The following is a 16,291-nucleotide window of genomic DNA, read 5'->3' as shown; positions in this document are numbered from 1 at the left end:
AGCTGAAAATTCAAATTTCAGCGTCAAAGACACATTTGCATCGATGCAAAGTGTTATGCATCGATGCAAATAATTCAAAAACACAAAAAACGGCTAGTTTTGACATAAAGGCTTCATCCTGTTAATTCCCCAACGTTTCTAAGGTTTGGGGAATCTATAAATAGATGGATTGAAGCCTTATTTCACTAATTTTGAGTATTTGGAAACTATCTTGTTCATATTCTTTCATTCTACACATTTTTAAAGTGATATAATACACAATTTGAGAGAGCAATATCAATTGGTTCAATAGTGCTAAACTTGTAATCATACACTCTTCTAGAGAGTACTCATTTCATCTCAACAATTCTTTGAGAATTGTTTTCTTGTACACCTTGTAAATTGGAGTGTGATCTCCAAGGTTGAGTCAAGAGTTATAAACACTATAGTCGGTGACGATACCAAAGAGGTATACTAAGTACTCAAGGCAAATCTTAGAGAAGGTATCTCTAAGTGGAGTGGGTTAGTATACGAGTGGTGATCATATACCGTGAGGTGTTAGAAACTAAGGACTCGGATTGTAAAAGGTTTTGCGCGAGCACCTTGAAGCTTGGCAATAGTGGAACTTCTCAATTGCGATTGAGAAAGAAAGTGGACGTAGGACAAGGATTGTGCCGAACCACTCTAAATAGCGTTTGCATCTCTCCAAACTCATCTCTTCAATATTATTGTCTTTTACCTTTGAGCAAATAAATTGTGATCGAAAAGTAGCTTCGTAAGTACTTAAGGAGTGGCTTAAGTCCGATTGGTGAAAAGCTTGATCAATTTATTTGAGTTGGTGTCTATTGGAAAGTAAAAGCTCCTTATAAATGCTTAGCAATTGAGTTAAGCTCTTGGAAAAATACTAGTACAATAACACTTTTGTATATTGTCTTTAACTTTCGTAAAAAGATTCATTGTTGTTGCAATACTCAATTCACCCCCCCTCTTGAGTAATTGTGCATAGGTTCTACAAGATGTAGTTTTTAGAGAGGGAGGCTCTCTCCTTTCTCTTAGGATTAGGATTAGGATTTAGGATTTCTTTTAGGATTATGATTTCTACTTCTCAATTTCCAGGTTCAATGTTCCTTTTATTTATTTTCCCAATTTAATTTATAAACTTTTTCATGTTACATTTGATATCTTTTTTAATTCAATTTGAGGTATTTAAGATATATGATTTTTATTTAGCTTTCTATATTATTGGCTTTGGTTGAGTAATTAGAGACTCTTGAGTTATCAAACTCTTTTATTGATTGATAATTGGAAGTTGCTAATTGACTTGAATTCCACTAACTCTAGTCTTTCTTTGGAAATTGACTAGGACTTGAGGATTCATATTGATTTATTCACTTGACTCACCTTCATAGTTAGAGGTTGACTAAGTGGAAGCAACGAGCAATTCTCATCACAATTGATAAGGATAACTAGGATATGACTTCTAATTTTCATACCTTGTCAAGAGTTTTCTTAGCTATTGATTTATTAATTCCTGCAATTTATTTCTCATGTTCAAACCTTTCAAAACCCCAAAAATATTGTTTTCCATAACCAATAATAAACACACCTCCCTGCAATTCCTTGAGAAGACGACCCGAAGTTTAAATACTTCGGTTATAAATTTTATTGGGTTTTGTTACTTGTGACAACCAAAACTTTTGCATGAAAGGATTCTCCGTTGGTTTAGAAACTATACTTACAACGCGATTATATTTTTGAATTTCTTTACCAATACAAATCAGTTCGTCAAAACTCCACCGTTGAAAATACATAAGAACGGCCATGCCTCCCAAATAACATGAAACAATCAAAAAGGGTTCAAAGAACTGATCCCAAGATCAAAGATAATCAGAAAATGAAAGATACAATAGTAAAAGGTTCTATTTATAATGAACTAGTAGCCTAGGGTTTACAGAAAATGAGTAACTAAGGTAGATAGTGCAGAAATCCACTTTCGGGGCCCACTTGATGTGTGCTTGGGCTGAGCATTGAAGCTTTCACGTGCATAGATTTTTCTTGGAGTTAAACGCCAGCTCTGGTGCCAGTTTGGGCGTTTAACTCCAGCTTTTATGCCAGTTCTGGCGTTTAACGCCAGAAAAGGGTCTCTGACCGGCGTTTTGACGCCAATTTGGGCCATCAAATCTTGGGCAAAGTATATACTATTATACATTTTTGGAAAGCCCAAGATGTCAAATTTCCAACGCAATTAAGAGTGAGCTAATTAGGCTTCTAAAACTTCAGAAAATCCATTTCAAGTGCAGGGAGGTCAGAATCCAACAACATCTGTAGTCCTTTTTCAGCCTCTGAATCAGATTTTTGCTTAGGTCCCTCAATTTCAGCCAGAAAATACCTGAAATCACAGAAAAACACACAAACTCATAGTGAAGTCCAAAAATGTGATTTTTTCATAAAAACTAATAAAAATGTACTAAAAACTAACTAAATGATGCTAAAAACTACCTAAAAACAATGCCAAAAAGCGTATAAATTATCCGCTCATCAGGAAGCTACTCAGAAACACCCAAAGCCCTTTACGTACCCCTTTCAATTGAAACAAAGAAAAGAAAACATTAAGATAAGGAGGAGACTTCAGAAAACTCATCAGACATTCAAACGCACGCAAAAATGCCCAGGAATTTGGATGCAACTGTGACGGAGCACAGTTCAGCTGAGTCAAAACCTTACATTCAAAATCTGAAAAAGGAAACCTCACATGCAACTCAGACAAACAAGGAACATACATGTAAAAATAACCCCAGTCCCCTCTCCTCTCACAAACCATCTCCTCACTGGTATAGGGAAGAAATTCAATACGAACACCAGAACACCCCTACCAAACTTTAGGGCTTCTAAAACACAAACCGACTCATGATTACAGTATGACAACGCACGAGTTTTTACATCAACATAAAACAATGGTAAGGGTTCTCCTTATTTACTTCGACAACTTTCACCTTTTCTTTCTCTTTTTCTTTAGCCATTTTTCAGAAAATAAACAGAGAGGGAGAAATGAGAGGAACAGTGAGAAAGTGAGGACAGTGAGAAGACAAGAAGATGAGAAGACAGTTAGAAGAAGAGAAGACTAACCTCTGGAAGATATGTCTTCTCACACTTATCAAATTTTGCAAACTGAAGTTGTGTGTAACACCCTACTACACAAAGCTTTACGCTTAAGTCGTAAAATAGAAGTGGTGTGGTATTACGACCTCTAAAATAAAATGTATATATGTAATAGGAGAAAGATTGTGATATGCTATGATTCTTGAAGAATAGGGGAAATAAAATCGCGAAATAAAAGCACAACGCTCAAGGAACGTGTAAACTTGCGTGCTAAGAAAACTATAGCTATTAAACATAAGATAATAAAAGTAGGAATAGAGTGCCAAAGATACAAAATAACAAGCTCCAAACTCAATCTGCAAAGTCAAGACTGGCCGGAGAGTATTTACACATATATACATACATAACCAAAACGCAAATGTACATAAACAAAGTCCTGCCTCTCCATAAACCTCCAAAGGGATAAAAAAGAATAAGTTATGTGGAGAGAAGAGTTGAGTACATATATATATAACATTGTACAACAAAATAACCCAGTAACCACTTTGCTTCAGGTATCCAGACGTCTAGTGAGATGCTTCACGACCTGCATCTGAAAACAACAACATAGTATGGAATGAGAACCGGAGGTCCTCAGTATGGTAAAGGTGCCACACACATAATATATAAGATCTTGGGAATGCCAAAGGCAATCCTAGAACACCGACACTCAGATTATAGAGCTTAAAGTATTAAACAGAAGCCATAAAAGGTGGTTTTCTAAGAGTATATAAACCCAACTTAACTTAACCTTAAATCTAAGTCTCATACTGCCATTCCTCTATACCTCCATCTCCGTCAGCAATTCACAGACGTAATATGCATATGATGCATGCCTGTCCTATGGCTGATGAGGCTCATCTGTCGATTATCCAGCCAACCCGACAAGTCCAAAAACCTTAGATTGTCCCTCGGCGTGCATCCCAATAGTCTATGCATAGCTTTTTCTCAAATAATCAATATTGCTCAATGGGGGTTACATTCCGGGAATTTATAGTGCCTGGTCACCCTTATGTCGTAGGGTCAACAGAGTATCGAGTTGTCAACGTGGTACACGTGATGGCAAGTCACGACACTTTATCCAGGGAACCTCGTATCTCATATCATTAAATTATTCAAGCCAAGTATCATACATGATCATTTATAACATTTCCAAATCAATTCATCACTTTTCAGCTTTACTTCACCTCCAAATTATCCCCATCTCCTAGCTTCATTTGATTATCAGGTGTAATACTAGTATTCATGATTAAAGGAATGAAAATAGAGGTTTAGAGAGTTGAAATATAGTTTAAAACATTAAAAATCATGTTTGCTGAAATAGGGTCCACGCGTACGCGTGATTCACGCATGTGCGTGGTGATGTAGAACTACAGCTCGCGCGCGCGTCCCTTGTCATGCGTACACGTGGATGTAAACTTCATGTCATGCGTGCGCGTGGGTCACGCGTACGCGTGGACATGCTTGTTTTCTCCTTACGTGCACGCATGGGACTCGTCGCGTACGCATCGCCAAAAATCCACTCCACGCGTACGCGTGGGCGTACGTCCTTTTAAAAAAATAAGGCAGATGCAGTAGCAATGCAGTAGTAGTATGGAATCTGTTAAAAATAGGACAGTTTATAGGTGCAACCTTTCAATCCCCATAACTTCTTCGTTTTACAATATTTTTCATCTGTTCTTCGAGTAGCATAAACCTCACAAACCCAATTTTCATTTCAAAACAAGCTAGAAGAAAATTGAGGGTCCGAAGGCCAAGTTATGCCTTGCCAAAGTTCGGCCAAAACCAACTTTACAAACCTTTTAAAACTCATTTACATTCCAAAACTTCCATTCCATTCCTTACTAACCTTGCTAAATCCAACCTCATAAGCCAATAACAAAACTCAACAATACTTTGCACTATTTATCAACCACAAACCATCAATATTATACGTACACCAACACAACCATCAATCCTTCAATCAATATGCATATAACCTATAAAATCATCAACTTACCCATATCTCATTATTCATATTTCATTAGAATGTCCACGTAATAATAAGCTCTATTTCACAGTCAAATCTCATCATAAATATCAAATATACTAAGCATTGTACCATTCCGTGCAATTCAACTTATCCTATGGTCATCTAGCCTATATTTTCACAGAACATTATATATTAAATGCAAGAAGCCTAAACCATACCTTGGCCAATTTCCACGTAATGACCAAAGCAATTTATTTAGAACCAAGGCGGCCCCTCAAAATCCAACAAACTCTAAGCTCAGCTTTCTCCATGTTCCAATATTCACAATTTCAAGCTCCAATTATTTACTTTCAACCTAATACACATTTATAACACATATATATCCAATTTAATACTCAAAGCTCAAATCCAATGAAATTAAAATAAAATTATCGTATTCTCACCTTACCCAAGCTTCACATAAGCAAGAGTGAACGTTTTTCTCAAGCTAATTAGATCCTAAAACATCAGAAATAAAAGAAATTCAACATTCCTATTCGAAATTCAAAAATTAGGGGAAGAGGAGGCTGAGAGTGATTGAAAACGTTACTAGTAAAATTGTTCTGGTAGAAATGTAGAGTCCAATGTGGTGGACGCGTGGCCGCAAACGGTACGACAATCGGAGTTCGGACGGAGAAGTTACGGGGATCGGAAGGTTGCCGTAAGGTTTCGGGAGTGTTTCGTTCTTCTTCTCCCTGGGAGGCTTTCAGCTTCGTGTTGCTGAAATGAGGGAGAAGGCAATTCTTGGGTTCATTTAATAGGTCTGTCCGATAGGACCGACGGCCCGGTTTGGGCCCGATTCAACCGGTTCGGCCCATTCGGTCTAATCTTGGACCGATTTCTTCGAAATTAGTGTCAAAATTCTCGTTTCGATGAGCTCTATCCTAATTTGATAATAATATCCGTATTTCTAATCTTCCTTATTAAAAACTAATTTATTAACTAATTATCTACTAATTTAACGGGGTTTACATTGTGTCTCGTGTTTTCCAAAACGGCAGAAATTAATTACAACCCACTATTCTAGTGGGAAGTTGGAAAAACAAAAATTACTCGCCCAATGCAAAACGGTCCGGCTCCATCACAGTTAAGCGCAAATTTATTATAGCCCAATTCACAAAGCAAAAACTTTTTTCAAAAAGCATTTTTTATTTTTTTATTTTTAATATTTTGAATCCATTTATTTTTTAACCCAAGCTTGAAATGCACGTTGAGCTTGGGGCTTTAGTATTCTACCTCAAAATACCGAGGTATAACTTTAAGAAAAAGCTTAACTTGCTGAAATTACATCATGTCAAGCTTAGGGCTGTGTACTGTACCCCTAAGATCTCGGATAAAATCGAGTCATACCTCGGCATAACGGCTCTATCTCAACAGAACGCTCCCCAGAATCTCGGAAGGAAATCAGTCACCAAAATCTCGGACGAAGCAAACTGTTGAATTCCACACCAAGCTATAAAACGAGCAAAGTGTCAATGATAAAACACACAAATAATTCGTCTCATAACAACATACTATGGAATAGTATCCCCAATCGTATACACGCTTTTTATTTAAATTATTCTTTTACTGACTTAGACGTTGGAGTCCTTTTTGCAGGTACCACGCTTGGGTCCGAATTCACAAGGATATTCCCGATCCAGTTAAAACTATCAAGCATACCAAGATCAACAAGGAGTCGACGTATAGTTCAAAAAGAATATCCTTGCAAGAATATATATAATATTTAATAATAATTTAATATAATTATTTAATTAATTATAATTTAATATAATTATTTATTTTAAAGATAATTTACTATATGACAAGTTACCATTAGATACAAAAAATCTTTGAGTTTTTTTTCTTCGAACTATGTAAAAGGACTTAACTTTTTTCTTCTCCAAGATATAAAAGTTCGCGAATCAAAAAAAATGAGTTAGAGACTCATCCATTGAAATTGCTCTAAGCCTCTAACTGCAGGTTTTATGAAAATCAGTTATTAGTTTAATTTTTACAATCAAGTTAAATTTTTTTTTTTTAAAATTTAGATAAACAGTAAACTATTAAAAATTAAAAATTGTATCTATCTTTTTGAAATTTTGACAAGAATAACTCATATTTTATAATAACAAAATTATTTTTAAAATTTATTTTTGACATTGAATTTTAATGGGTTTTTTAAGCAAGATTAGAAAAATTCTCTTATTCCGACGCCATTTTGGTTTATGAATTTGAAAAAAAAAAAAAAAACCTAATTTCCCAACGGCACCCCAAACCATCCGGTCATCCCCAACCTCAACTCACTATCTCCCAAGAATCACAGCTTCACTCACACACTCTCACCTCTCTATCTCACTCACACACTCTCCTCGCCGGCTCCTCCGCCTCGTCCCCACGCCGCCAGTGTTTGTTCGCCTCTCCCACCTCCGTCTCTGTCTTTCCGGCCGCTTGTTTGTGCCGTGCCTCACCTGTTCTGCCTCAGCCTTGTGCTCGTCTGCCTCTGCTGCCTCCGTCGTCATCGTGTTGGCTCCTCTACAACCTCTCCTCTGCTCCTCTTGGAAGCTCTACCCTCTCTCGCCGATGGTCTGCTCTGCAACGGCGCAACCTGCACCGACTCCAAGTTGGAAAACCGTCACTGACTCTGTTTCTGCTTCTGCTGTAGGTCAGTTTTTTATTTTTTTAGTTATTCTTTTTAATTTTTATACTGGATTTTTGCTGTTTTAATGTATTGATGCTAATTGTATTTGTATGTACAACTGATTGATTTAATTTGTAATAGGTTTAGATGAATTGTATTTGTAATTTTATAGGTAATATTGATGCTCATAGGTTATGTGAATCAAGAGATTGGAATGGGAAGAATTTGTCAGAGATAGTGTTATTAGATAATAGGTGCTGTGATTGATTGATTTTTTTTTAAATAGTGTTTTAAGATGCTTCTCACAAACTCCTTGGACATAATTTATGGATTGTTATGTTTGCAGTTTTATTGTGTCAAATTAAGATCCTATTAAGCAAATCAACTTGGATTAGTCTATCGGTTAAGTCACTAATTCGCTTAAGCAAGTATCGATTCGAATATCGTCTTGTACATGCAGGAACTCATTGGTGCGGCAAACCCTTAAACAGAGCACAAATCCGCGGCGAATTAGTTATTCGCCTATTGTAGTACTAACTAATTTGATGTCTATTTTTCTATTAGTTATTTTATTAGTTATTTTTAGAAATTGAGACTTGATTGTTGTTAAAGTGTTAATGAAGACGTGTATTTTAAATTTTAATTTTGATGATTTTATATTTTTATTTGAGACCGGTTCAACTTGTGATCCACTAGTTGAACTAATAACCTAGTGATCTAGTAGTCTAACCGGTTTGATTATTGGTTCGGTTCTGACAACTAGGTTTGATATCACTCATACTTTCTTGGAATTCTGTTACTGAATTGACTTATACATCCCTAGGATTGTATTGGGATTGATTACCGGTAGGCATAGAATGGAGAAGGGCTTAAGTAGCATCACCACCAGCAGCAGCAAGGAAGGGTTACCTCTCACCCCTCATTCCAACTTCAAAACTGCTTCCACCGACGATGACCTCGCTCACATCCTCTTCAACATCAAATCCTCCAAAACTTCCGTAACCACCCCTTTCCATTTCCCAACAATCTCTTCCCTTCATCTTTCTGCAATTTCTAATATGACTTATGTTTGATTATTTTTTTTTTTGCAGGCTGTTATCAATTATGGCGCCTCTTGGTATGTTTATCTCTTCTCTGAATATGTTTGATTTATATTACTATACAAGTTATTAAGAATCGATATAATAATGGAAACTGATGTTAAATGAACACAAAAGCAGGTAGCATCTTTTACCATTTAGGCTTACTTGATTGTTGTAACTTGTAAGGTGGTTGTGTGAAATTGAAATATAGAACAGGAGATTACGAATGATCTAGTTTCCTGGTTTTTCAGGTGCCGCATGTGCAGTGATATCCTCCCTGCATTCCATAGATTGAGCAATAATTTTCCAAAGCTCTCCTTCGTCTATGCAGATATTGATGAATGCCCAGAAACAACTCAACACATTCGATACACCCCTACTTTTCAATTTTTTCGAGATGGTGAAAAGGTAGATGAAATGTATGGTGCTGGAGAAGAGAGGCTGCGTGATCGCGTCTGGTTGCACTCTTGAGTACACTATACAATGTCATTTTTATTGTCAGAGTTAGGTGACATGCTTGCAATTTTCCAGTAGATGTAACATTGTGAATCATGAACAATTCAGTGAATATTCAGGCAAACCCAGTATCCAATGTTTCCATTTGAAACTACAACCACATAAACCGTCCTTTTATGAGGTAAACAGCTTCATAAATTGATAAAAAAAATATCACGTAGATAGCATTTTAAGTTTACACCAACTACACGAGATTGGCTGCAAAACAATCAACAGCAGAAATGGGAAAAGAATCGGTAACGGTTTAAGAAATTTGAAGTGGTAAAACCGAAAAAAAAAGAGGCAGCTAATGCTGCAAACTCCTATTTTACTAACGTATCCGCCTAAGAAGCATATCTAACCCTCGTTCCTCATCAAACTGTGAAACGTAATCTTCAATAAGAGGTACGCATTGAAGCTCCTTTTATTTTCTTGTTTACCCAAAGTCTGAAAGATGGCTGCGATGATAACCACCTGTAATCTGGCTATCTCATCAAGCCTTGGGCTTGAGCATCTTCACCGTCTCCCAAGTGAAATCAGGATCGTCACGTCCGAAATGTCCGTAAGCAGCAGTCTTCTGGTACCTGAAGTTGCCTCCTCTCATGAGGTCAAGATTGATGGCAATCATTCTTGGGCTGAAGTCAAAATTTTCCTTAATCAGAGCCAATATGTCCTTGTCTGGAATCTTTCCTGTTTTGTAGGTGTCTACAAAAACAGAGAGTGGCTCTGGGACTCCAATTGCATAAGAAACCTGCACAAGACAGCGTCGAGCAAGCCCTGAAGCTACCACACTTTTCGCTGCTTGCCTAACAATGTATGCACCACTCCTATCGACCTTGGTTGGGTCCTTGCCAGAGAAGGCACCTCCACCATGAGCACCCCAACCACCATAGGTGTCAATGATGATCTTACGGCCAATTAGCCCTGCATCTCCATGGGGTCCACCAATCACAAAACGACCAGAAGGGTTGAGGTGGAAGATAGTCTTGTCATCAAGGTATTTAGCTGGGATGACAGGTTTTATTACATGCTCCTTCAAATCGCTGGCTATCTTGTCATTGGTGACAGTTTCATCATGTTGTGTTGAGATGAGGACAGTGTGCACACGAATCGGGATCATGGCTTCATTATCATTCTTGTACTCAACAGTAACCTGAGTTTTTCCATCAGGTCTCACCCATGGGCATGTTTTGTTCTTTCTAACTTCAGTGAGCTTGGCACCAAGTTTAGTAGCAAGGACATGAGTAAGTGGCATTAGCTCAAGTGTTTCATCTGTGGCATAGCCAAACATGTGTCCCTGGTCACCAGCACCAATTTCCTCAGGCTTTTTAGTCATGTGACCATGAACTCCTTGGGCAATATCAGGGCTCTGTTGCTCAATGTTGACCAGAACTTTGCAGTTGCCAGCATCAAGACCGACATCAGCTGAAACGAACCCAATGCCTCTGCAAGTGTCTCGAACTATTTTCTCATAGTTCACATTTGCCTTGGTTGTGATCTCACCAAAGACCATAACCATGTTGGTTTTTGTACAGGTCTCACAGGCAACCTTGCTCTCCGGGTCTTGCTCCAAACAAGCATCAAGGATGGCATCCGAAACCTGGTCACAGATCTTGTCAGGGTGACCTTCATTTACAGATTTGGAGGTGAAGAGAAAGGTCTCCATATCTGACATTAAATAAGGAAAAAGGGTGTCAGGTGAGAAAAGATATGTTGAAATGTGTTTAATGAATAATATATAAAACAATAATCAAAGAGTAAACAATGTACATTCTAATGCATGAAATTAACAAATATCAAATTTCTGTAGCACCTTCAAATATGTTTTAATAATCGATTGATTAGTGCATAAGTTGTCAGCCATTATAGCTCCATGTAAAGCCATAATGATCGTAGATAACCTTTTGGCCAAATGTCTTTGCATATAATGAAGTTATGCAGTATAACAGTTCGTGAGTTAGTTAGGAGTTGCACTTGTACAGTTGATTTGTTGTTATATCTATCATACTTTATATACATCTCAGGTCAATGAAGATGAAATTAGATTTCATTATCACATTAAATCTGTGATGAAATCATTGAATCGTATGTAGATCTACGATGTGAAATGTTTACAACAGGAATCAAGCACTGCGTAATTTTAAGTAAAGTCGACACGTTGATTTATCGTTACTCTAATGATTCTAGGAAAGGTAGCGATAGTTTTGGCTTCTACTAGCTTGCAAATATTTATTTTCAAAAGCTACTTCGTTTCATGCCTGATAAAATAGATCAAAAACCGCACAACCGATCTCTCAATTCTCTGAGCTTTCACTAGAGAATTACAATTTCACTTTATTATTACTTCATGCAAGCATAATCACCAAGCAAATAAAAAAAATCACAAAAACAAAAAAAAGAAAGGACATATAGATCGAATGAGCTGCAGAAATCGAGAGCCACAAATATTTTATACCAGATCTTGATAACGATAATGCGGAGCAGATCCAAATGGATTTGGATAAAGGCAATAATAACAAACGAATAATTCCGCACAAGTCCAAACAAGAAGAACCAGAAGAACAACACATTCAATAATTTTAATGGGTTTTTTAAGCAAGATTAGAAAAATTCTCTTATTCCGACGCCATTTTGGTTTATGAATTTGAAAAAAAAAAAAACCTAATTTCCCAACGGCACCCCAAACCATCCGGTCATCCCCAACCTCAACTCATTATCTCCCAAGAATCACAGCTTCACTCACACACTCTCACCTCTCTATCTCACTCACACACTCTCCTCGTCGGCTCCTCTGCCTTGTCCCCACGCCGCCAGTGTTTGTTCGCCTCTGCCACCTCCGTCTCTGTCTTTCCGGCCGCTTGTTTGTGTCGTGCCTCACCTGTTCTGCCTCAGCCTTGTGCTCGTCTGCCTCTGCTGCCTCCGCCGTCATCGTGTTGGCTCCTCTGCAAGCTCTCCTCTGCTCCTCTTGGAAGCTCTGCCCTCTCTCGCCAGTGGTCTGCTCTGCAACGGCGCAACCTGCACCGACTCCAAGTTGGAAAACCGTCACTGACTCTGTTTCTGCTTCTGCTGTAGGTCAGTTTTTTATTTTTTTTAGTTATTCTTTTTAATTTTTATACTGGATTTTTGCTGTTTTAATGTATTGATGCTAATTGTATTTGTATCAAGGTTCTGAAAACCGGACCGGACCGGCCGGTTCGACCGGTTTAACTGCGAACCGGCAATACAAGCGGTCCAGTCCTCCTCTAATAACCGTCTGATAGAAAACCGTTTGAAAACCGGCAAACCGGTCAAAAATCGGCCGGTTGGGCCGGACCGATGACCGGCCGGTTCAAATAAAACGACACTGTTTTGTAGTTTTGTTTATTTGTTTTAAGAAATAAAAAAAGAAAAGCCAAAACCATGCGTGAACAATACACCCCCCTCTTCCCCAAATCATTCGTTTACTCCCTGAAGACCTCTGAAGCAAAGCAAAACCCTAGCCCTTCATTGCCGCCGTCGTGCCCGAGGTCCTCAGCGCCGCCGCCGTTCCCAGGTCCTCAACGTCGCCGCTTCTTCCTCTTTCCTGTGTCCGGAACTCAGGTAGCTCGTCACGTCGTCTTCATCTTCGCTGGCTTCTCTGTTCGTGGCTTGGAGCAGCTCGCCGTCGTCTCGCCTATCGCCTCGTCTCGCCGATTGCCGTCCCTTCCTCCATCGAAGGTTAGTGGCTTCGCCTCCACTTCTTCCTTTTAATTTCTGAATGTTTGGTCTTCGTCTTCGTCTGAAGTTCTGAAATTGTTGTTCAATTTTTGTTCCATTTTTCTTGTAATGTTCTGTAATTGCCTGTTGGTGATGGCTGTAAATTTTTACTGATGGCTCGATGGTTCTGTTCGTCTATTTTAGTGTTTTACTGTTTTGTAATTGTTGGATAGTGATGGCTCTGAAATTTTTGTTCAAATTTACTGATGGCTCTGTTTTGTAATTGCTAGTTGCTGATGGCTCTTAATTATTTTGTTCAAATTCACTGATTGCTTTGTTTTGTAATTGTTGGTTTTGCTGGGTGAAGGTTTAGTGTTTTGGAATGTTTTATAATGTGCTAATGTTTGTAATTGCTGGATTTGTTTGTAATTGCTGGGTGCAGGTTTAGCGTTTTATGATTATTGCATTGGTTAATGTTTTGGTTTGTTTTATAATTGTTGTTAGCTGGTTGCTTGTTGCTGGCTCTGTTTTGTAATTTTGTTCTGGTTACTGGTCTGTTTCATAATGTACCAATGTTAGTGTAATTGCTGTTTTCTAATCGTTGTTAGCTGGTTGCTTGTTGCTGGCTCTATTTTGTAATTTTGCTCTGGTTACTTGATTAAGTTAGTTTGTGTTTGAAATAATAACCTGTAATACAAAAATTTATGACATAGCTCTTGAAAATGGTTTTTTCCCCAAAAATCTCTTAGGGTGTTCAAACTAAGCTAGTGCATATATGATTATAGATGATCTCATAATAACTGTTGAATCAATTTAATCATAGTCTCAGTGAAACCACTACTGAAGACCCTGCTTATGCTGTGTTGACTTTTAGTTTAAAGGAGATGGTAATTCATTGGTAGGGTTTGTCCATTTTGGCCTTAAGCTTAATTTGGTGCTGAAGTGATGGCTTTCTTTGTGTTTGTTGTCTCCTTCGATTTATTGCATGTATCAATGGATAAAATGAAATGAAAAACCTGCTCCATGGGAAATTACTCCAATAATTGTATCTAATCATGTATCTTGTATTGAACCTATTTTCTACTTTTATGAATTATTTTCCACTATTGTGGCATCTGAGTGTCATGACTCCATACCTTGTATTGAACCTATAAGCAAAATTTCAATGTGCTGACTGCAATCATTTTGTGTCAATACTAAGATGCTTATGGTGTTAAATGTTTGATAATTTTAATAGTGCCCTTTACTCTCAACATGAACAATTATGAATGTAAATGGGAACTATGCCAAAATCAAATTACAATATTTCTCGCTTGGGCCAATTAGTGATTACTATTCTATATTGGGAAGTTTGTGTTGTAAAGTGTTGACCTATTTGAAAGTTCACTTTATTTTTCCGATTCAATTCAGGAATTCAGCTGGTAATGTAGCAACAGTGGCTGCTAGTGTTCCACAGCATCAGATCCCTTTACATTCCATTGTTACTAATCTTATTTTAAGATTTATATTAGACTATAATTATATTTTAAGATGTTTATAATTTAAATATTATTCTATTCTAAAACGGTTTTTTCGGTTGAACCACCGGTTGGACCGATTGAACCAATAAACCAGTGAACCAATAACTAGAGCGGTTTGATGACCGGTCCGGTTCTTAGAACCTTGATTTGTATGTACAACTGATTGATTTAATTTGTAATAGGTTTAGATGAATTGTATTTGTAATTTTATAGGTAATATTGATGCTCATAGGTTCTGTGAATCAAGAGATTGGAATGGGAAGAATTTGTCAGAGATAGTGTTATTAGATAATAGGTGCTGTGATTGATTGATTTTTTTTTTAAACAGTGTCTTAAGATGCTTCTCACAAACTCCTTGGACATAATTTATGGATTGTTATGTTTGCACTTTTATTGTGTAAAATTAAGATCCTATTAAGCAAATCAACTTGGATTAGTCTATCGGTTAACTCACTAATTCGCTTAAGCAAGTATCGATTCGAATATCGTCTTGTACATGCAGGAACTCATTGGCGCGGCAAACCCTTAAACGGAGCACAAATCTGTGGCGAATTAGTTATTCGCCTATTGTAGTACTAACTAATTTGATGTTTATTTTTCTATTAGTTATTTTATTAGTTATTTTTAGAAATTGAGACTTGATTGTTGTTAAAGTGTTAATGAAGACGTGTATTTTAAATTTTAATTTTGATGATTTTATATTTTTATTTGAGACCGGTTCAACTTGTGATCCACTAGTTGAACTAATAACCTAGTGATCTAGTAGTCTAACCGGTATGATTATTGGTTTGGTTCTGACAACTAGGTTTGATATCACTCAAACTTTCTTGGAATTCTGTTACTGAATTGACTTATACATCCCTAGGATTGTATTGGGATTGATTACCGGTAGGCATAGAATGGAGAAGGGCTTAAGTAGCATCACCACCAGCAGCAGCAAGGAAGGGTTACCTCTCACCCCTCATTCCAACTTCAAAACTGCTTCCACCGACGATGACCTCGCTCACATCCTCTTCAACATCAAATCCTCCAAAACTTCCGTAACCACCCCTTTCCATTTCCCAACAATCTCTTCCCTTCATCTTTCTGCAATTTCTAATATGACATATGTTTGATTATTTTTTTTTTGCAGGCTGTTATCAATTATGGCGCCTCTTGGTATGTTTATCTCTTCTCTGAATATGTTTGATTTATATTACTATACAAGTTATTAAGAATCGATATAATAATGGAAACTGATGTTAAGTGAACACAAAAGCAGGTAGCATCTTTTACCATTTAGGCTTACTTGATTGTTGTAACTTGTAAGGTGGTTGTGTGAAATTGAAATATAGAACAGGAGATTATGAATGATCTAGTTTCCTGGTTTTTTAGGTGCCGTGTGTGCAGTGAAATCCTCGTTGCATTCCATAGATTGAGCAATAATTTTCCAAAGCTCTCCTTCGTCTATGCAGATATTGATGAATGCCCAGAAACAACTCAACACATTTGATACACCCCTACTTTTCAATTTTTTCGAGATGGTGAAAAGGTAGATGAAATGTATGGTGCTGGAGAAGAGAGGCTGCGTGATCACGTCTGGTTGCACTCTTGAGTACACTATACAATGTGATTTTTATTGTCAGAGTTAGGTGACATGCTTGCAATTTTCCAGTAGATGTAACATTGTGAATCATGAACAATTCAGTGAATATTCAGGCAAACCCAGTATCCAATGTTTCCATTTGAAACTACAACCATATAAACCGTCCTTTTATGAGGTAAACAGCTT

At 37.4% G+C, this 16,291-nt stretch overlaps 3 protein-coding genes across 5 annotated transcripts; 2 read left to right on the top strand and 1 right to left on the bottom strand.

Annotated features, from left to right (window-relative positions):
- The first annotated feature begins 7,658 nt into the window (after window positions 1-7,658).
- LOC112797166 (thioredoxin-like 3-3) lies at window positions 7,659-9,417 on the top strand. Of its 2 annotated transcripts, XM_025839968.2 has the most exons (4): window positions 7,659-7,772; window positions 8,572-8,746; window positions 8,840-8,865; window positions 9,082-9,417. In XM_025839968.2, the coding sequence occupies exons 2-4, from the start codon at window positions 8,606-8,608 to the stop codon at window positions 9,299-9,301; spliced, it is 387 nt and encodes a 128-aa protein (XP_025695753.1). In that variant the 5' UTR covers window positions 7,659-7,772; window positions 8,572-8,605; the 3' UTR covers window positions 9,302-9,417. The 2 variants fall into 2 exon arrangements, with proteins under 2 accessions (XP_025695753.1, XP_072092021.1); XM_072235920.1 differs by lacking the exon at window positions 7,659-7,772 and having other exon boundaries at window positions 8,372-8,746.
- Window positions 9,418-9,679: 262 nt separating this feature from the next.
- Window positions 9,680-10,991, bottom strand: LOC112797165 (S-adenosylmethionine synthase 3-like). The gene has a single exon (XM_025839967.3). It carries the CDS (start codon window positions 10,989-10,991, stop codon window positions 9,819-9,821), a length of 1,173 nt encoding a protein of 390 aa, XP_025695752.2. The 3' UTR covers window positions 9,680-9,818.
- A 1,262-nt stretch (window positions 10,992-12,253) lies between these two features.
- Window positions 12,254-16,285, top strand: LOC112797163 (thioredoxin-like 3-3). Of its 2 annotated transcripts, none has more exons than XM_025839965.3 (4): window positions 12,254-12,397; window positions 15,386-15,560; window positions 15,653-15,678; window positions 15,895-16,285. In XM_025839965.3, exons 2-4 carry the CDS (start codon window positions 15,420-15,422, stop codon window positions 16,010-16,012), a joined length of 285 nt encoding a protein of 94 aa, XP_025695750.1. In that variant the 5' UTR covers window positions 12,254-12,397; window positions 15,386-15,419; the 3' UTR covers window positions 16,013-16,285. The 2 variants fall into 2 exon arrangements, 1 of the variants encoding a protein (XP_025695750.1); XR_003199661.3 differs by having other exon boundaries at window positions 12,256-12,397; window positions 15,975-16,285.
- The last annotated feature ends 6 nt before the right edge of the window (window positions 16,286-16,291 follow it).

This window comes from Arachis hypogaea, chromosome 4, assembly GCF_003086295.3.
Source record: "Arachis hypogaea cultivar Tifrunner chromosome 4, arahy.Tifrunner.gnm2.J5K5, whole genome shotgun sequence".
In the NCBI taxonomy this organism is placed as follows: Eukaryota; Viridiplantae; Streptophyta; class Magnoliopsida; order Fabales; family Fabaceae; genus Arachis; species Arachis hypogaea.
The sequence above is the reverse complement of the archived record's forward strand: the minus strand, read 5'-3'. Positions and strand labels throughout refer to the sequence as shown.

What these genes read in the sequence shown, in the direction of transcription:
- LOC112797166 (XM_025839968.2), top strand. Translation starts at nt 8,606, where the DNA reads ATGGAGAAGGGCTTAAGTAGCATCACCACCAGCAGCAGCAAGGAAGGG. An exon ending in TCAAATCCTCCAAAACTTCC is followed by an intron (nt 8,747 to 8,839) that starts GTAACCACCCCT and finishes TTTTTTTTGCAG; the next exon opens with GCTGTTATCAATTATGGCGC. An exon ending in ATCAATTATGGCGCCTCTTG is followed by an intron (nt 8,866 to 9,081) that starts GTATGTTTATCT and finishes CTGGTTTTTCAG; the next exon opens with GTGCCGCATGTGCAGTGATA.
- LOC112797163 (XM_025839965.3), top strand. Translation starts at nt 15,420, where the DNA reads ATGGAGAAGGGCTTAAGTAGCATCACCACCAGCAGCAGCAAGGAAGGG. An exon ending in TCAAATCCTCCAAAACTTCC is followed by an intron (nt 15,561 to 15,652) that starts GTAACCACCCCT and finishes TTTTTTTTGCAG; the next exon opens with GCTGTTATCAATTATGGCGC. An exon ending in ATCAATTATGGCGCCTCTTG is followed by an intron (nt 15,679 to 15,894) that starts GTATGTTTATCT and finishes CTGGTTTTTTAG; the next exon opens with GTGCCGTGTGTGCAGTGAAA.
- LOC112797165 (XM_025839967.3), bottom strand. Translation starts at nt 10,991, where the DNA reads ATGGAGACCTTTCTCTTCACCTCCAAATCTGTAAATGAAGGTCACCCT.